Source organism: Moschus berezovskii, chromosome 21 (assembly GCF_049115385.1).
Source record: "Moschus berezovskii isolate FMDL1 chromosome 21, NW_MosBer_1.0, whole genome shotgun sequence".
NCBI lineage: Eukaryota > Metazoa > Chordata > Mammalia > Artiodactyla > Moschidae > Moschus > Moschus berezovskii.
The window spans coordinates 5,061,889-5,082,325 of NC_142480.1; the positions used below are offsets into that span (position 1 = coordinate 5,061,889).

Below are 20,437 nucleotides of genomic sequence, written 5' to 3' on the forward strand. Positions count from 1 at the left end.
CTCTTCGCCGGGGGCGGCGCGGGCGGGCGCACGAAGCGCATTCTTTGTCTGCAGCGCCTCCCCCGCCCGCCAGCCCGCTCCGTGGCCCCGCCCCGCCCGCACCCCAGGTCCGCCCGGGTCCGCCCGGCCAATGAGGCGCCGCGGCGGCGCGCGGGGCCCGGGGCGTTGTCCGCGCCGCGCCCGCCGATTGGCTGAGCCCTGCGCCCCGCCCGAGTCCCGGCCGGCCGGGCCGAGGGGCGGGACGCGAGTCCCGAGGTGAGGGACCGCGGGCTGCGCACGGAAGACCGCAAAGGCCGGCGAGCCGGCCAGCGAGGGACAGGCGCCCGGCAAGGAGTCGCGCGCTGAGCCGCCGCCGCCGCTGCCGCCAGACCCCAGCCTGCGCGGGGCTCCGTGCCACAAGGCGGCGGCCAGGCCGAGTCCCAGCCCAGCAAAGCAGGGAGGGCCCCCGACGGCGACCAGCCCGGCGAGGGGCCGGCGAAGGAGGACCCGGAGGAAGGCGGCTTCACCGGGCACCCGGCAATGGCGCTCGACTTTCTGGCTGGATGCGCTGGCGGTAAGGAAGCGGGCGGGTCCTACCCGGGCGCGCGCGGGGGCCGGGGACGCCAGGTGCCCGGGGCGAGCCGTCCGGCCTGGGAGGCTAGCTCACCTGCGACCTCTCGGCCCCGTGGCTTGCCCTGTGGCTGAGATTTTCTCCTCTGTAAGATGGGTTAGCTGTGCTCCTGTTTCACGGGATTCTTGTGGGCGTGAATTGACATCAGGCCCGGAGGGCCCCTAGGGCGCTGTCCACCAAGGCAACTGTCTTTTAGTCTTTCGCAGCACGTTCGGACGAGCGATCTGGGGCTCGGGGACAGTACCATGGCTGCCAGGGGACCGCCAGAAGGATGCCCCACCACCCTACTCGCCGAGGCCAGCGGACGGCGAGGCCCCGAGCTCATCTCCCTCACGCCGTCCCCCAGCCTGCGCCGACCCGGAGCAGGGTCCCCTGGGCCCAAGAAGTTTGAAACTGGCTCCACCCCGTCTCCCGCAGACGTGGTGGGCTGGGACGTGGGTGGGCTGGGCTGGGACCGGGGGCCACCGGACGACCCCCTAGTGAGATGGCCTAAAAGGCGTGGGCCTGACCCCAGGCGCCTAGTCACGCCTTGGCGCCTCGCCCCCTTCCTGCAGGGTTCTGGGGAACAGACTGGGGAGTGGGGGCATGAAAGTGGAAGTCGCTCAGTCCTGTCCGATTCTTGGCAACCCCGTGGCCTATACAGTCCATGGGATTCTCCAGACCAGAACACTGGAGTGAGTAGCCATTCCCTTCTCCAGGGGATCTTCCCAACCCAGGGATCGAACCCACATCTCCCACATTGCAGGAGGATTGTTTACCAGCTGAGCTACCAGGGAAGCCCCTGGGAGGGGACAGAGTAGGCCTGAATGGTCGCAGGATCTACGTCTTGGGTTCACGCATGCATGTCCCTGGTGTGGGGCACCTTCCCTGAGGCCAGGCTGCCCTGCAGCGCTGAGGCCCTGTGTCCCCCCACAGACCTTGAGTCCGCGTTCCGTCTGGGCTGGCCATGGCCTGCCCGTGGGCGTCGGGCACTGACTTCCCTCTTTGGCCTTTAGTGTCTGTTTTTTCTTGTAGAGTTAATTTATTCAACAGGTATTTACTGAGAGCCAGGTTTAGCTGTCAGGAACTCAGCAAGCTGACAGAAGTGCCAGAGGACTGGCTGAGTATCCCCAGGCTCTGACACTGGGCGCTTGTCTCCTCCAGCAGGCCACCTGCCCCCCGGTGACTCTAATAAAGCTCTCAGCTACCTGCAAGCCAGCGGCTCCCTGGAGGAAGACGAGTGTGGAGAGCAGCCTTAGGCACATAAACCCGTGTGGTACTAGCTTCCTGAGGGGAGGAGCAGAAGGGAGTGTGCTGGGAAGTGACCCACACGGTTACCCAATCAGGCCTCCAGGCCCCAGAGATTTCCTTCATGTTTCTTCCAAGCCCAGGTGCCAGAGGAGACAGAAGGGGCCGACCTCCATGGACTAAACTGTCAGTTTCCCGCTGTCCATTCCCCTCTCTGCTGTTCCCTCCCTTCTCCCCCTCCAGGAACCTCCCCTTGTGTCCTGCCACCAGGCCACTGGCTCCTCCGGGGTTGGGGGTGGGCAGACCCTTCTCTACCCCACCCCCAGTGGGGGCTCAGTCCCAGGGCCAAGGCCCCTTTGCAGCTTCTTGAGGAGTGTGGGTTCTTCCCCCAGAGAAGCAGGATCCCTTCTGTATTCACACAGGTGTGCTGGGAACCTTGGGGTTTGGGGCGGGAATACTCTTGGAAAAGTCAGACCCATCCCTCCAGACACACATGGTCAAGTCACTCTGGGCTCTTGCTCACCAGGGCCCCTGCCCATCCTCACCACGCCCACCTGGGAGAGTTCCTGGCCGGGTCCTGGATTGGCGAGCGGAAGGTACTCCACAGCCGCCAGACCTGTGGTCCTACCTGGGTCCAGGTGGACGCCTGGGGCTGGCGGTGCCTATGCTTCGTCCGTGGTGTGAGCGGAGATGGGCGAGGGTAGAAAGGACCCTCTCTCCTGGTGTTACTTGACCCAGGAGAAACCTAAGTGCAAGGGGGCCACCAGGCTCGTCCCTTCCCCCAGCCTCAAGGTGCTAGGGACAGTGACCTGACTGTGTCCCAGGCTCAGCTTTCAGAGCAGAGGGACTGTCCAGGAACCATGTCCGGGTGGCACCCCGAGCCTGGGCCCCAGAGGTTGCCTGGTTTCCTTGGGTTTGAGCTCCTCACCGGCTGGAGACTCAGGGCAGGTGCAGGCTGTGTTTCTGCCCCCGGGGGCGTGGCTCTTCATTCTGCGTCCCGGGAGGAAGGAGGGTAGGTCCCTTCTGATTGGCTGAGTGTGAACCACGTGTCCAACCTCGCCCTCTGGGAGGCGGGGTGGGGTCTTGATTGACAGCAGCCCTGAGGCCTTACAGGGGGCTGTTTGGAAGGGTCCCAGTACCCATTTCCACTCCCGCAAGAACTAGAAATTCAAATTCAGAACATGAAATGAAAATGGGGGTGGGTCTCAAACGATCAAAACAAAGTGTGTCTTGAAGACCAGAAACACAAAGGTGGAAGAGCTGAGGGAAAACACAGGCTTGGGGTGTCTTTTCACCCACCTGTGAATGTTAGGGGTTCCAGAAGGAGCAAAAGGTCTGGAGGTGATGAGTATGATGAATAAATAATAGTGGAAATTTTCTCTGATCAGGAGTCTGCTGAGTGAAAGGGCTGAGGGCGTTCCAGGCAGAGTTCTTTAAAGAAAAAAGACACACCCTTGGTATCTCCTGGTGATATTCCCAAAATCTACAAATAAAAATCTCAGTGGCTCTCTGACAGAATAAACAAATTATTGACAAAGGTGAACAGACAGGCTGCCCGCGGATTTCTCGTCTGTGGTGCTGGAAACCAGAGGATTCGTGGCCATGGCCAGAGTTAATGGCCTGGGCCTAGTCCTCCCCAGAGCTCAGAACTGTCTTCCCTGATGGCTTTAAAGAAACAGGTTTTGCAGATGAGCAGGAATTCAGATGTGTTACATCTGAGGGTCGTAATCAAGAGAGGTTCTAGCAATAAGAGTAGAGGCCCTGAGATGGAATAGCCCTACTCTCCTGGGTTTTGAAGGTGAAGACCAGTGAAGGATGGGCAGGGTGGGGATGTGCCTGGGGGTGAGGTGGGGCAGTAGAGGGCAGAGAAGGCCTCCTACCCCACCTCATGGTGGGGCGGTGATAGTTCTTAACCTTGTTTCTACATGCGGGTTCCCTGACGGCTCAGTTGGTAAAGAATCTGCCTGCAATGCAGGAGACCCTGATTCAATTCCTGGGTCAGGAAGATCCACTGGAAAAGGGATAGGCTACCCACTCCAGTGTCCTTGGGCTTCCCTTGTGGCTCAGCTGGTAAAGAATATGGATGACCTGGCTTCGATCCCTGGGTTGGGAAGATCCCCTGGGGAAGGGAAAGGCTACCCACTCCAGTATTCTGGCCTGGAGAATTCCATGGACTGTATAGTCCATGGGGTCACAAAGAGTCAGACACGACTCAGCGACTTTCACTTTTAAGGTATGAAGCTTTAAACAAGGTGAAGGGGACGATATGTAAGGATTAAAAATACAATTTGTGAAGAAGCATAATAACTCCTGTTGACTTGTGGACATCCACTAACGCAGAAACAAGCTCTGATGGGGAGCAGGAGAGATGAGTGGTTAAGAAGGAGGGCTCCAGGCCCAGAAGGTTTGGGTCCAGATCTCGCTCCACCACTTACTGTGTGGTGTGGACATATGTCACTTTTCTGTGCCTCAGTTTCCTCATTTGTAAAATGGGCTAATGGTCCTTTGTGTACATAAGAGGGAGAGTTGGTACACATTCAAAGCTAAGAATGGCAACCAGCAGGTAGAAACATGACTGTGACTCAATGAATATTAGCCTGTTTAATTGCTCTATTTAATTATACATTGAAATATAGTAATAAATCACCAATGCAATGGACATGAGCTTGGATAGACTTCGGGAGATGGTGAGGGACAGGGAAGGCTGGTGTGCTGCAGTCCGTGGGGTCACAAAGAGTCAGATACGACTAGGCAACTGAACAACATAACAATAAAAGCAGCACTAAGACGCACAGGCGTGCGGTTCCAGGAGGACAGCGTGGGAGCCAGTGGGGCAGTTGCCTGATCTCTCTGAGCCTCAGTCTCCTTCCGTGAAGCGGAGGAACAAGACTGCCTGACTCACAAGAGCACACAGGACTCGGACAGGTGCTTATGAGCCATTTGGGATGGGGGTGGGGCTTGTCCTTTTTTGGGAGGGTGGATCTTTACAGGTCCTAGACTGACAGATAACCAAGTGAACAGAGTCATGGGCTGCCACCCTGGGCACAACGTGGCTCCCGTGCAGGGCAGGGGAGCGGTCAGCCTGCAGCTGCGATGCCTCATGTCTGGGTCAGCACTCCGGGAGCGGGGGCAGCCCTGGGGAAGGCTGACTCTCAATCCTGTACAAGTGCGGAGAGCGAGGCTCAGACGCTGAGTCCTTTGTGAGCTCAGCCAGCTGGGAAATGACAGAGGGAGAATTGAAACCTGGGTGAGGGCCTGGCCCTGAGTCCAGAACCCCTGGAGTGCCCGACCACGCCTGGCATTTGAAGCGATGGGGACATCTGAGAAATGGCATCGACAGCCTCCCAAGGGCACCTTCTCTGTCTTTTGTTTAACTTTTTATTTTATATTGGAGTATAGCTGGTTAACAGTGTTGTCAGAGTGTCACGTGGACTGCGAAGGGACTCAGGCGTATATATCCATGCATGCATTCTCCCCAAAACCCCCGACCATCCAGGCTGCCACTTAACATTGAGCAGGGGTCCCTGTGCGCTATAGGCGGTCCTTGTTGGTAATCCATTCTAAATACGGCGGTGTGTGTACACGTCCTTCCCAAACCCCCTAACCATCCCCTCCCCTTCCCCTTACCTCCGGCAGCCCTAAGTGGGTTCTCTAAGTCTGTGAGTCTGTTTTGTAAGGAAGTTTGTCTGCATCACTTCCTTTCAGATTCCACACCCAGGGGATGTCATACAGTGTTTCTCCTCCTCGGTCTGACTTACTTCACCTGGTGTGACACTCCCGAGGTCCATCCATGTTGCTGCACCAAGGGGCACCTTCTGTTGTCCCCTGCAATGGGCAGCCGGGCGGAGAGAGAGTCACCAGCTTTGAGTCAGACAGATCCTGGCTTGGCCTTGGGACAGCCACCCTCCCCTCACCCCACCCCAAGGATCTAGGGGCTCCCGGGATGTGGCAGGCACATCCTTGCTGGACCCATGCCCCACACGGTGGTTTCTTGGGCGTCTGGGTCATGGGCTGTCCTTTCTCCCCCCAGGTGTGGCAGGCGTGCTGGTGGGACACCCGTTTGACACGGTCAAGGTGAGTCGCATCACCATTTTATCCTCAGGCTGTGGTGGAGGCGCAGACATTGGAGGGAGGCTTGCAGGGTTGGGGCGGTGGGATTCCCCTTTCTGGTGACCATCTCAGGAGCCCCTCAAGGTCCTCCCACTGGTCAGAAGGTAGAATCAGGCGAGCAGCGGGCCGGCCCGGCCTTTCCTCCTGGTCTGTTCCTCCATCTCCCAGCTGGGGCTGAACTTGGAGGTCCATCCTGACGCTTGACGGAGGGACCGCCCAGAGCTGGGGCATCCACCCTGTCCTCACCCAGAATGCCTCCAGACTGCTTCTTGCAGGCAAGGATTCAGAGAGATTTACAGAGAAATCACACATCAGCCTTTCCCGTGACTGTGGTCCCCGGAGTGGTGGCCCTCGGGGCTGACACACTGCCCAGGCATTTCCCGGGGGGCTGCAGAGTACAGCTCCAGGGAGGTGCCCCACTCCCCGCTCCGTGAGTCCATTCCTCTGCACGGTATCAGGTCCCGGGTTCCCTGACCCCTCAATGGAAACCAAGAGAGTCTGCATTCCCAGTTACAAACTCCCAAATAAGATCTGCCCTCTGTTGTTGGGGGTTTTATCCTTAAACTAGCCAAGTCGGGCCCCTTCCTTGCAGGCTTCCCTGGGAGCCCGGTGAACTGCAAGCAGTGGGCACTAGGCCAGACCCTGTAGCCCACTGAACCCTGAACTTGGCTCCGCTTCCTTCAGGGGCAAGGGTGAAGCAAAGACAAGGGTGTCACCCACAGGCAGGTCTCAGGGACCCCCGTCTCCTCCTTTTTCAGGAACCCAGGTGTCCCTGGGCCGAGAACAGGTCCTGTGAAGTAAGGCTGTGTTTCCTCCAGCACAGGCGTGAGGTCCCTGCCCCAAGCACTGTGCTCTGACCTTAGGAAGGTCTGTCCCGGGAACTCCCTGGTGGCCCAGTGGTTAGGACTCTGCACTTTCACTGCCATGGGCCGGGGCCCCATCCCTGATTGGGGAACTAAGATCCCCCAAGCCACTCCAAAAACAAACGAAAACAGGTCTCTCTCTGGGCCTTGTGCATCTAGCTCCAGGGCCCCTGGCAGCCCACCTTCTGGTCACTTTACCTCTGGGCCAACTGCTCTGACCCGCACAGTGGGGGGCTGGCGAGATTTCCCGAGGCCTTTGGGCCCGGCATTCAGCGATGTGGTTTGTGCTGGATTGAACTGTTAGTTCCTAAGGGCATGGGATTCCTTCCATCCCATAAGGCAAGGCCAGGCTTTCTTGCCACGCAGCGGCCCCCGAGTCCCTCCAGGGCTGGGGGAGCCTGTCCACACAGTGCCGTGGTCCTACGCTGTGTGTGCCTCTCAAAGCTGCATCTAGCCAAGAAGTGTCTCTGATTCACTTCCTCTGCCCAGCTCTGCAGAGGCCTCTCTGAGCTGGGACTAGGCCAGGCCTTCTTCAGGCGCCTCCTTGGGGAACCTCTCCACTTCTGGATTCCTGCCCTGCCCCACCCTTATCTGGCACCTGGAGGTGGTCTTTGAGGAAATCCATTTGTAACTGTTTCTGTTTTTCCCACTGCGGCCCACCAGCATCACCTCTGCGCAAACCTATCTTTAAAAAGCCAAGCCTTTTATTCTGAAGGGGAAAAAAACACCACCCCTAGCAAGTCCCCACTGTCACCCAAGCCTTCTTGTCCTCGCCACCCCCCCCTCCCAACGCGCTCAGACACTGTGACCTTGTTCTGATTGGAGGTAGAGACGCTCAGCTCATTTGGTTTAATTTAATGCCAATGGCTTTGTTTTTTTTTTTTGCTGTTTTGCATTATAAAAGTTAAGCATTCTTGGGACTTCCTGGTGGTCCAGTGGCTAAGCTTCTAACGCAAGGGTCCTGGGTTTGATCCCTGGTCAGATAACTAGATTCCACATTGCCACAAACTAAGACTTGCCACAGCCAAATAAATAAATATTAAAATAATAATAATAGTAAGCATTCTCAGTCAAAGAAAATTGGAAAACGCTGGGGTTTTTTTTAATGTGTTTTAATTAAAACACATACATACACACTTTTGGGGGTTTGCTTTCTATTACAAAAGTAATGGCGGGTGTAAAAGAATGTTTGCCGTAACAGACACATAAAAACAAACAAAACAAAAACAGAACTAGTCCTTTATGGAGCCTTTCCCCCAACCCTCGTTAATGATTTCTACCAGAAAACAGACATGCACACAGACCCATATATATTCCTGGTTTTTGGCAAAAGTGATCCTTTTCACTGACGTGTTTCACATGGAGACCCACGCTCACCGCTGAAGCACACATGTGGGAGGAGAAACGAGGTGCCCCCCCAGAAACCTCCCTCCCCTTCTAACACCTCTGCCCTCCGCTCTTCCAGGCGGCCAGCACCCTAACTCTCATCCACGGTCCAGTTCTCCCTCTTTATAAACCTCATGAACTTGGACCTGGGCTTCTGAATGCATGAGGGGACACCCGCGTTGCAGTTCCATCCACACCATCTCATGACTGCGACCTTGGCAGTGTGTCCCCCCAGGGGCTTGGAACTGAAATTTGAATCCAAAACGTGGTTCACCTCTGTGGCGCCCAGAACCGCAGCCACTGCCCTTGGACACAGCACCTTCACACGCATTTCTGTGGGCAGGTCGTCTCCTGTCCCGTGGATGTCACTGGACATGACAGTCACCAGGGGCGCCGCATCTGAGCCCTCTCTCACCAGGGAGCAGACGACCCCGGGCGGGGGTGGGGGCGGGGAGGCTGGGGGCTGGCCTCGGGGGTCCCGGGCCTGGATGTGATGTTGAAATTTTGTGTTGCTTTAACCGCCTTTACTTTCTGAGCTAGGGGCTGTCTCCGTCCATAGCAAAATGTAACTTTGTTGTAGATGAGCGTAAGCCTCATCCCTGAGAGCGCTAGTAAGTACAGACCAGGTGAACCCAACGCTTCTCTTCTCTGTGCAAACCAGGCCCTGGGCCTGGACCCCGCCCCACCCCTACCCCCACCCACCAGAATGCCCTCCCAGACTGGCAGGGGAAGGGAGGGTATGAGATGAGCTTGTGCCCAAGCACAGGTCCCAGGGTGGGGGCCCTGGGGGCTGGTTGAGAAACAGTAGCCCCATCTCGATCGGGGGTTCTTTATGCGGGGTCTCCCAGCCCTGGGGGGGAAGCTGGGAGCCTCTTGGGGTTGGTGTGTAAATGACCAACTTTTCCAGGGGTGGGTCTGTCAATCCTCAAATGAGATCCTGCTACCCCCAAGTGTTAAAAACCTCAACTCTAGATTCTATAAGACTCAGGCCACATTTTACCCCAGACTCCCAGACGGCGGGTGCCCATCCCAGCCCCGGGGGTCAGACACAAAGGGGAGACCCCTGCGGCCTCTCGTGGGACCCAAGCTGGCCTGAGCCTGGGCATGAAACCAAGTCCAGCCTGCTAAGATGGCGCCGGGGTGTCTGAAAGTCTGACCCACGGAGGGCAGGGCTCAGCTCCGTTTCACATCATCTCTGCTGATACGGCCTACTTGGTGCCGGTGTCAGGGGCCACAAGAGGAAAAGCCAGTCCTCTGGAGACCACCGGATGTTGAAGGGAAAGTGGGAAACCTCCCATCACAGAAGCAACCTAAGGCAGAGCTCATGGTGTGAAGATGCCCTCGGTGTTCTTGAGTGGTTAGAGCTGGGTGGGTGCTGGGGTGGTCAGCAGCCTCTCAGAGCGGTGGTCGCCAGTGTTGAGGTCCCCATGTGCAGACATGAGATTTCCTTTTTGCTTACAACACATTTTTTTTTGTGTAAGTGCATTCGCCAGCACCCTCAACCCCACCCTGGCCCCGACCAACACAGCCACTCATGTCCCTGGAGAGGACAGCCTTGACCGAGTTGCAGGATCGCTCTGAGCCTCAGCCTTCCCATTTTTGACCCCGACCTCACCTTGGCCCGTGATCACGACAGAGCCCCTCTCGCACTGCCCCGCACAGAGAGGCCCTCACACCATGGCCAGGGCTGTAGTGGGGATTGTGTCTGAGTCAGAGCTGAGCCTGGGGCCAAACCTAGCTCACCCGCCTCCCCCAGACACAGGAAGAAAAGATGTTCCCGCTCTGACCCTGGGGGATGAGTATCAAGGACCGAGATAAGCTCTCTGTGGACAAAGAGTGCTTTCACAGCGAGGCTCTGGGCCACTGGGGTCCGAGGGCCCCCAAGCTGCTGACGTGGGCCCAAGGAGGCGGCCAGCGGCTCTCCAGTCTCTGCTTTACTAACTCATGACCACTGCCCTCCCCAGGGGCCACCAGCAGAAACCAAGCGGAAAGCCCGCAAGGCCCAAGGCTCCTCACTGACAGCACCCAGTGGGCATTCCCAGCCCCGCCGCCGAGACTGCGTGGTGGGATGTTAAGCCTGGACACCCCTTGGGCATCGGCCAGGACTTGCTTCCCGGACAGTGGGAGGTCTCAGGAGATGCCTTAGGCCCCACTCTCAGAACCTCGTGCAGAGATAGTGAACAGGGGTCTTGAGGACCCCCACCCCTCTGCAGCTGGCTGTCTCCATGACTGTTTGTCACAGCCCTCCCTAAAAATGGCACAGACACCCAGCCTCCCCCCTTGGGACTCCAAAAGTCACAGAAAGCTCCTTGGCACACTGCCTCATGGGTCCAACCTCAGGCCTCCTGGCGAGAGTCTCCTTAGAGGTTCTGCCTGCTGGACCCAGAGAGCTGGGCACTCTGACTCCACGTGGCCACCTTACTTACACTGGGCCCTCCTTCCAGGTGCGGCTTCAGGTCCAGAGTGTGGACAAGCCCCAATACCGAGGGACCCTGCACTGCTTCCAGGCCATCATCAAGCAGGAGAGCGTGAGTGCCTGGGGCCTGTGGGGGTTGGGTGGGGTGCCAGCCTCAGCATTGCCTCTGCAGTGCTGTGGGCCTGGACCACAGGGGCTTCCCTGACAGCTCAGTTGGTAAAGAATCCACCTGCAATGCGGGAGACCTGGGTTTGATCCCTGGGTTGGGAAGATCCACTGGAGAAGGAAAAGGCTACCCACTCCAGTATTCTTGGGCTTCCCTGGTGGCTCAGCTGGTAAAGAATCACCTGCAATGCGGGAGACCTGGGTTTGATCCCTGGATTGGGAAGATCCCCTGGAGAAGGGAACAGCTACCCACTCCACCCCTGGAGAAGGGAACAGCTACCCACTCCAGTACTTCGGCCTGGAGAATTCCATGGACTGTACAGTCCATGGGGTCGAAAAGAGCGGGACAGGCCTGAGCCACTTTCACTTTCTTTCACTGAACCACAGAAGATGGAGCAGGGCACCCCGCCTCTGCGATGCTGTGGTCCCTGGACCACAGAGCCGGGAGAGGAGGCGGTGGGCAACTCCGGGGCACATCCAGACTTGGGAAACGGGAGGGCGGGCATGCCCAGGCCTCTCAGATTGAGAACCGAGGTTCTGATCAAATTCTGCTTGGTCCTCATGAGCAGCTGAGGTGGGCCGGGACAACCGCCACCGGCATGGAGGGTACCCCCGGGAGGTGGGCGCGGGCAGCTCTATATAGACTTCAAGGGGGAGCGCACCTGACGCCTCTCCGTGCGCCCCGCAGGTGCTGGGCCTGTACCGAGGCCTGGGGTCGCCGCTCCTGGGGCTGACCTTCATCAACGCGCTGGTGTTCGGCGTGCAGGGCAACACCCTGCGGGCGCTGGGCCGCGAGTCGCCGCTGAACCAGTTCCTGGCGGGCGCGGCGGCCGGGGCCATCCAGTGCGTCATCTGCTGCCCCATGGAGCTGGCCAAGACGCGGCTGCAGCTGCAGGAGGCGGGCCCGGCGCGCACCTACCGCGGGCCCCTGGACTGCCTGGCGCAGATCTACCGGCAGGAGGGCCTGCGCGGCGTCAACCGGGGCATGGCGTCCACGCTGCTGCGCGAGACGCCCAGCTTCGGCGTCTACTTCCTCACCTACGACGTGCTGACGCGCGCGCTGGGCTGCGAGCCGGGCGACCGCCTGCTGGTGCCCAAGCTGCTGCTGGCGGGCGGCACGTCGGGCATCGCGTCCTGGCTCTCCACCTACCCCGTGGACGTGGTCAAGTCGCGGCTGCAGGCCGACGGGCTGCAGGGCGCGCCGCGCTACCGGGGCATGGTCGACTGCGTGCGGCAGAGCTACCGCGACGAGGGCTGGCGCGTGTTCACGCGGGGGCTGGCCTCCACGCTGCTGCGCGCCTTCCCGGTCAACGCCGCCACCTTCGCCACCGTCACCGTGGTGCTCAGCTACGCGCGCGGCGAGGAGGCCCGGCTCGAAGGCGACGCCGGGTCCGCCGCCCTGGCCCAGCCCTCCAGCCTGTGATGCCCTCCGCGCCCCCCAGCTTCCCCGGGGCCGCTTTTCCCAAACGCAGCCCGGACTCTTCCAGAACTGTACATGGGTCCCCCGCCGACCGCCCTGCCCCAGACGCCCGAGACCCCATGGACTGTGGGCTCCGTCAGACCTGGGTTGAATTCCACTCCTCAGCTGGGTGGGCCTTAGCCACAGTATTTGACCTGCTTGGTTTCTCTACGCTGCGAAATGGGGAGCCTGTTCCCCATGTTGTGCTGTCAGGAAGCTGAGAGATGCTGCCTGTGGGGCGCCCACCCTGGCACGGTTACTGGCTTCTGGAGTCTTCCAGAAGCCCAGCCAACACTCCAACCCTTCCCTGGGATCCCGGCCACACCTCCAGGGGGGGTCTCTGAAGACCAGTGACTCACTTGCCAGTGACTGATTAACTCCGAAACCCTCCACCTGGCAGAGCTCCAGGGACACTTCTAGGCAACCTGTCCAGTCTGCGTTGGGAACAGAGGGGCAGCTCGGGGGCCTTCTGGGGTCCCAGAACCAAACCCTCTGCCAGCACCCTCTGTCTCTTTCCAGCTTCTCCAAGCTGCAAGGCTGGGAATACGCCTACTCCTACCACTCCCACTGGAGGGTAACCTGGGGACCACTAAGAAGCCATGGAACCTTCTGGAAGTTCCACATTAGCTTAGGAGCTGGGGTGGGGGAGCAGGCACAGGTCAGTGGAAGGGGAGATCTTCACAGTTAAACAGAGCCATGGCAAGGGGGAGGCTTTCCACTCTCTGGGCCTCAGGCTGCCCATCTGTAAAATGGGGACATGACTCGGCTGATGTCTGCGGCTCAGGCCCACTGCCAACAGCTGGGGTTCCCCGAAGTTTGCAGAAGGGTCAGCAGGGAGAACCCCGTGGGATCCCTGAGCCCTGGGAAATGGTGTCTTTCCCAGGCAGTCAGTCTCAATGCTTTGTGTTCCCATGAGTCCAGGCAGAGCCTGTAAGTGGGCACAGGTCTGACCAGTTTAGGCCCCTCCAGGCCAAAAGGCATCTGCGCCCACGTGACTGGGGCCGTCACTAGAAGCCAGCCAGTGGTGTGAGCTCTGGCAGCCTGGGTACAGCTAGCACATCATGGCCGTGAGACTGGACAGGGAAACGAGTGCTTTTGCACAAGTTGGAGGTGACTGTGGCCTCCACGGTGACTGGAGGTGACTGGCCCTACTCCTGGGAGGCGGGCTGTGCTCAAGGAAGTCAGGATGGCCCTCTCACCAATCCCCCCACCCCCCCAACCCCACGTGGCATCATTGTTGTATAGAAACCTCCTAGGGAATAAAGTGCTCTTTGTTTATTTAAGAGAGTGAGGTTTCATACGTGTATCACAGAGGAAGGGGGTTCACCCCCACCCCCTCACTGGAGTCAGAGGGGCCAGCTTGGTGGTTGGCCTGACCTGGGCCAGCGACAGGGCACCTCCAGACCCTCAGTTTCCTCATCTACAAAATGGGGCTAATGGAGGCTCACAAGTGCTGGGTGTAGCCTCAGCCAGGCAGTGAGCGTGTCCCCGTGTCTGCTGTGACCCGGGGAGGGGAGGCCTGGTCCCTGCCCAGCGGGAGGGCAGGCGGGGCAGTCGCTGTGTGCCTTGAGCTCTCTGGAAAGACTGAGGTGGGAGGGCTCCAGGTACCTGAGCTGAGGCCAGAATCCGGAGGAGGGAAGGGCGGAGCGGAGCTCTGCAGGGAGGTTGGACTTGTCCTTCCGAGCTTGGACCTAGACCAACCTAAGGATCCCTGAGGGCTTCCTGAAGGAGTGCCAGAGGGGTGTCTTCCTGTCCGCCCACGCCCACCTCTGCTCAGCCTGCTCTGGCCACCCTGGGTCTCCACAGCTCTGAGTCTGGAGACTCCTTCCAACCGCTGAGCCAAAAACCTCTGCCCCCCACCCAGCAAAGGAGAGAAGGGAGCTGGAGAGAGAGGCCCAGTTTCCCCCCAGGAGCACTCCAGGGCTCCTGTGCCCTTACACCCTGCTGAATCCCCGGTACCAGCCTGTGACGTCAGGCTTGTCTGCAGTTTCCAAGGAGAGGAGAGCGGGGAGGAGCTGGCTGGTGACCCCAGGCCGGGTGTCCTTAGACAGGAGGGCCCCCACACCCCGGCCCTAGGCAGCGGCTCCTTCCCCAGTGAGGTCCCCCTGCCTCTCATTTTTCTCTCCTCTGAAATAAACCAGGCAGATGCTAAACGCAGGGTCCCCGCTCCCACCCTCGCGGCCTTGTTAAACAGCAAGTCAGGCGAGAGGAGGGCTTAGGAGAGATGTCGGGTTTACACGGGTCTTTTGACATTTTGTTTTCTCCCTGATCTGCATTTTATTTATTTCCTTATTCATGTGGTAAAAAGCAAGCAGAACCCAGGCTGTGCAGTGAGGAGGAAGACCTGGCTCTTGCCTCTTCCTGGCCTCGCGTCCCTCCCAGGGCTCAGGCGAGTCCTGGCGCGCAGGAACATCCTCTCTCCCGGGGCAGCGCCTGGCCCAGATCCGGACCATTCCGTTATTCACTGTCTTCAGTCAGCAGTTATCTTGGAGACTGGAGATTGCAGCAGTTTCCAGGGCTGCCATAACAATGGCCCACAGACCGCGTGGCTAAAACAACAGGCATTTTTTCTCTTAGCTTCCGGAGGCCAGAAGTGTGAAGTTCAGTGTCAGCAGTGTTGGTTGCTTCTGGAGGGCCTGAGCGGGAACCTCTCCTGGCCTCTTCCAGCACCTGGTGGCCAGCAGTCCTTGGCGTGCAGGCATGTTGCTGCAGTCCGCCTCCATCCTCAAGTCGCCTTTTCCCCTGTGGGCCTGTTGTCTTTTTTGCTGCTTTTTTATCCGCACCACTTGGCTTGCAGAATCTTAGTTCCCTGACAAGGATTGAACCCCAGCCCCCCAGCAGTGAAAACCTGGAATCTTAACCACTGGACTCCCAGGGAATTTCCCTGTTCTCTTTTCAGGAGGACACCAAGTGTTGGCTTAAGGACCCACCTACTCCAGGATGACCTAGCTAATAACACCTGCAAAGACTGTTGTCAAATAAGGTCACATTCATGGGCACTGGAGGGTGAGGAGCTCACTGTGACTTTTCTGGGGACTCAATTCAACCCACAACAGACATCTCTACTTATCAGTGCGTTCCAGCTGGCCACGTTTTTGTAAACAGCAGCACAGCATTTCATCCGATGACCGTTTCTTACTTTATTCTTCCAGCTACAACAAAGGTCCGTCTAGTCAAAGCTATGGTTTCTCCAGTGGTCATGTGTGGATGTGAGAGTTGGACTATAAAGAAAGCTGAGCCCCGAAAAATTGAAGCTTTTGAACTGTGGTGTTGGAGAAGACTTGAGAGTCCCCTGGACTGCAAGGAGATCCAACCAGTCCATCCTAAAGGAAATCAGTCCTGAATATTCATTGGAAGGACTGGTGCTGAAGCTGAAACTCCCAATACTGTGCCCACCTGATGGGAAGAGCTGACTCATTGGAAAAGGCCCTGATGCTGGGAAAGACTGAGGGCAGGAGGAGAAGGGGACCACGGAGGATGAGATGGCTGGATGGCATCACCGACTTGATGGACATGAGTTTGAGCACGCTCGGAGAGTTGCTGATGGACAGGGAGGCCTGGCGTGCTGCAGTCCCTGGGGTCACAGAGTCAGACACGACTGAGCGACTGAACAAAATGGGCAAAAGCCCCTTGTCCCACACAGAGCTAGCGACCCTCAGGGCCCTCGTGGGTGGTGGGTTCTTGTGCCCGCAGGGACGATGGGTCAGCCCTTGGCACACACAGCCCCTTTAATGCTCCTAACAGCTCTTAGAAGTCAGCACTGGTGCCCTCATTTTGCAACAGAGGACACCATATGGGGAACCTGTCTAGGGTCAGGAGACCGGGGGGTGCTGGGGCCAGAGCCCCAAGGCCCTACAGGTCCATAGCCCTCTCCGCGCCCCTGCCCCCGTCCAGGCCAGCCTCCACCCACTGGCGGGAGCTTCACAGGAGCCAGGAGCAGCCGGGGCTGTGCCCTGGCCTCTGATGGCCGACTCCCCGGTTCAGTGGCTGGAGTGGAGTCCAAGCCACAGAGGCGCCCGGGGCAGGGCCAGCTCCACCCTGTGTCCGCCTTGGCCTCAAGTTCTGTCCTGCAGGGGCGCCCAGGCCTTGACCTCGACTCCCACCTGTTTTCCCTGGTTAGTGTCCACCATGATCAGGGCACACCCCTGAAGGCCGCTGGGAACAGAGCCGATGCAGACCCTCGCTCAGCCCCTGGACTACCCTCTCCACACCCCCCAACACACACACACACACTGGGTTGGGTTTTTCCAGATGAGTCAAGGGTGAAGGAAGGCAAGGACGCAGGAGAGAGCGAAGCCCAGATGTGCAGCTGAGAGGCCGGTGGCGATGGGTGATCTGCTGGGAGCCTGCAGGCTGAGGAAGAGTGACCATCTCTGAGCAGGGCCCCCAGGGGCAGCCTGGAGGGGGCAGGTGTCCGTGAAGACAAAGTTTGGGGGCAGCCACGAGCAGGGGCGGGGTCATCGGGAGGAAGCAGCCAAGGCACAGGCAGGCCGGATGACGAGGGACGGACCAGCCCCGGGCAGATGCTGAGGTCCCCGGCGCTGGTGGGAGCAGGGCACCCGGCACTCAAGTCTGGTGACTACCGCAGAGTGGGGCTCGGAAAGGGATGAGCAGCCCAGCCCCTGGCCCGGGGGTTCTCCGTCCCACCTCACTGCAGCCTCCGCCTCGCCCAGCCTCCCGGTACTAGGTCCTGACCTCGTCCAGGGTGATGAGGCTTCCTGGATCCACGGCTCCCCTGCCACACTCTCCAGGGGCAGGTGTCCCCCCTCTCCGATCTGGGGACAGCCCCAGGCCTTGATCAGATGGCCCCTCCTGCATGCCTATGCTCCCCTCCAACCCAGGCCGCCCTACATGGGGCGTCCTCCTGGGGGACAGTCCAGCAGCCCCAGCCCTGCCCCAACCCCGCCTTTGGCCCCCCGTTGGCAAGGGTCTCTTCCTCCTAAATTCTCTCTTCCAGGCCCCCAGCCGCCCTTCCTCCTGGTCCCCCATCTTCCGCTGAAGAAAAGGAGGCTCCCAGGGCCAAGGTCATGTGCCCTTGGTTAGGCAGAATGCCCAGGCCTGTGCAACCAGGCTGCCCTCCCCCCGCGCCGGGCTGGGGTCCTCCTGCAGGCCGGGGGCTCGGCCGCAAGCGGGACCGCTGGAGGATGGGTGAGCACCCACACCCCTCACCCGGGGCCTCGTGGAGTCCGCAGGCCGACCCCGGAGGGTCCGCGTCTGCGCTCAGGCGGAGGGGCCCTAACTTGCCCCAACGTGCTCGGGCTCCGGAAACCACCCTGCGTCTCCACGGGGGCGGTTGGCCTTCGGGGGCCCCCCCGGCAACCCGACGCCACGCATCCGCGCGCACTCGGCCCCGCCCTGCCCGCCGGAGTGAGGAGGGCACAGTGCCCCCCACCCCTACCGCCCGCGGCAGGGATGCTCCCAGGCGGAGACGCAGAACTGAGCGAAGCCTGCGTGGGATGTGGGCCCAGAGCCGACCTCTGCCAGGGCAGAGCCAGGAGGCGCGGGGAGTTAGCGGGCTGAGCTGCAGACGGGCTCTGGCCACCAGCTCCTGGGACGCTCGCTACCCCGCAGGGCGGGAGGTGATGGAAGCGGCGGGGTTGGACCCGGTGGCGCGCCCTTCCTCGGGGGCCTGCTCAGGCTGCGCTCCCTCCCGGCCCCTTCCTCTTTTCACAGCAAGTTCCAGCTCTCTCTCCTCTCCTGCCCTCTCCTCTACCAGATGTGGTCCAAGTCCCGTTACTGCCCTTCCTCAGCACCTGATACACCACCGGTGCTCAGTGTCTGTCGGCTGAGTAACCCTGACAATTCGACAGGGAAGGTTTGGAAATGAGAAACTCCGAGAGGAAGGGGAGGAGAGGGTGGGAAAGTAGGTCGAGCCTGGGACTTAGGATTTTATCGGATCGGGTAGGACCAGGGAGTCACAGGAGCTTCTGATGCGGTGGCAACCCCCACGCTGGAGACTGGCATAGTTGCTGATGGCAGGCCAGAGAGGACCGGGCGGAGCCAGACCTAGGAGCTGAAACCGCTGGCAGTTGAGAGCCAGACCCCAAACCAGGAGATGCTCCCTGGGCCCCACCGCAGACAGGGACCGGGGATTCTTTGAAAGGGGGGTGGAGATGAACTGTGGCAAGCAGAGTGCAGTGGAAGTCAGGAAGCCTGAGTCACTGACACTGCCAGTCACCCTCATCCGTGGCCTGAGTGATCTATGGGATTCCTCCACGGGCAGTCTGGAGGAATGAACTGAAAAGGTGTTCACACTGCCGGGTGTGGTCCTGAGCCCAGCTCTCAGTGTTATGACAGCCGAGTGGAGGTATGGGCCTAAGCAAAGGAGGGATGCCGGTCTATTATCTGGGGGGACCACAGGAAGCAACTCCAAAGCCCCAGCAACCAAACCCTGGTCATTCCCACCTCAAACCTTAAGATGCACCCACTCTTTGACTATGGCTGCTCCTCGAAACAGCGGGACCTCAGACCTTCCCCTGGCAGTTCTGGGCCTCATGTGGGCCTGGACTTGCCCCCTCCAAAGAGGAGGCAGTTCAGTTCAGTGCAGTCGCTCAGTCATGTCCGACTCTTTGCGACCCCATGAATCACAGCACGCCAGGCCTCCCTGTCCATCACCAACTCCCAGAGTCTCCTCAAACTCATGTCCATCAAGTCGGTGGTGCCATCCAGCCATCTCATCCTCTGTTGTCCCCTTCTCCTCCTGCCCCCAATCCCTCCCAGCATCAGGGTCTTTTCCAATGAGTCAGCTCTTTGCATCGGGTGGCCAAATGATTGGAGTTTCAGCTTCAGCATCAGTCCTTCCAATGAACACCCAGGACTGATCTCCTTTAGAATGGACTAGTTGGATCTCCTTGCAGTCCAAAGGACTCTCAAGAGTCTTCTCCAGCACCACAGTTCAATTCTTCGGTGATCAGCTTTCTTCACAGTCCAACTCTCACATAGGTACATGACCAGTGGAAAAACCATAGCCTTGACTAGACGGAGCTTTGTTGGCAAAGTAATGTCTCTGCTTTTCAATATGCTATCTAGGTTGGTAATAACTTTCCTTCCAAGGAGTAAGCGTCTTTTAATTTCACGGTTGCAGACACCATCTGCAGTGATTTTGGAGCCCCCCAAAAATAAAGTCTGCCACTGTTTCCACCATTTCCCCATCTATTTGCCATGAAGTGATGGGACTGGATGCCATGATCTTAGTCATGTGAATTAAGGAGTAATAATTAACGCAGATCTGCAGTCCAGCAGTCACCAGGACCCTAGCTGGATGAGGGGAGGGCTGAGCATTTTGTTCCCCTGCCCCCAAATCCTATCTAGCTCTCAGTATGTTTACCAAGCTTTAGAGTCTATCGGGGCTTCCCTGGTGGTCCAGTGGTTAGGACGGGAGCTTACGGCCACTTGTACTGTGTAATGAAGCTCAGCAACAGGCAGCTGAGAGATCCAGGAACAAACAAGAACCACAGGCATCAAAAAGCTTAACAACATTATGCATTTATTATATTTTATATAGCCGTGTTACACATGCCTGGTGCTTCAAACTGAGTTAGCATTAAATGTTTTTCTGGATGCAAAGCCATCTGATGCTTGATGCGGATGCCTTAAATACTATAATATTTCTGCATCTATGACCTATGAGCTAAGGAAAAACCAAGGACAATTCCAGAAATGGCAAACAACACTTAAGAAAAAGATGTACATGAGACACAATGCCAAGTCCTTGAGCCAGGGCCCCCAGAAGTTACCGGAAAGTGAATAAAAACAGAATTGTTTTATGAAGATAGCTTGACCCATCACCATCCGTAGATAACAGAGCCTCATACCAGTTATGGATGTTGTAGAAAAAAGCTGTTTGGTATTGATGCCCTTTCCACCTCCATACTCTCTGCAGACGGTGAGCAAGCCCCCAGACAGAGCAGCTAACAGAACGTAGCACAGCAACCGGCCCTTCCTGTGACTTCCCAGTGCTCCTTCTCATGGCGTCTGAAGGTCTTTAATGAATGAAAAGCAATCAATCTGATCAAACTTGACATTTTGCAGAAAATCAATCATCTTGCTTTAGATAGATGTGATGCCACCACACTCACCTCCCTGCAGACTCCCCAAATGCGGGCTAAAGACCTGAGGGCCGGGCGACAAGTCTGGGGAGTTTCATTTGACTTCTGACCTAATGCCCATGTTCTACTTCAACATTCCCTTCCGGTTTTCTT

At 58.4% G+C, this 20,437-nt stretch overlaps 1 protein-coding gene across 2 annotated transcripts; it reads left to right on the forward strand.

Annotated features, from left to right (window-relative positions):
* Positions 1-245: 245 nt before the first annotated feature.
* SLC25A29 (solute carrier family 25 member 29) lies at positions 246-13,513 on the forward strand. 2 transcript variants are annotated; one of them, XM_055418539.2, is made up of 4 exons: positions 246-553; positions 5,868-5,911; positions 10,641-10,724; positions 11,466-13,513. In XM_055418539.2, the coding sequence occupies exons 1-4, from the start codon at positions 520-522 to the stop codon at positions 12,198-12,200; spliced, it is 897 nt and encodes a 298-aa protein (XP_055274514.1). In that variant the 5' UTR covers positions 246-519; the 3' UTR covers positions 12,201-13,513. The 2 variants fall into 2 exon arrangements, with proteins under 2 accessions (XP_055274514.1, XP_055274513.1); XM_055418538.2 differs by lacking the exons at positions 246-553; positions 5,868-5,911 and having other exon boundaries at positions 9,340-10,724.
* The last annotated feature ends 6,924 nt before the right edge of the window (positions 13,514-20,437 follow it).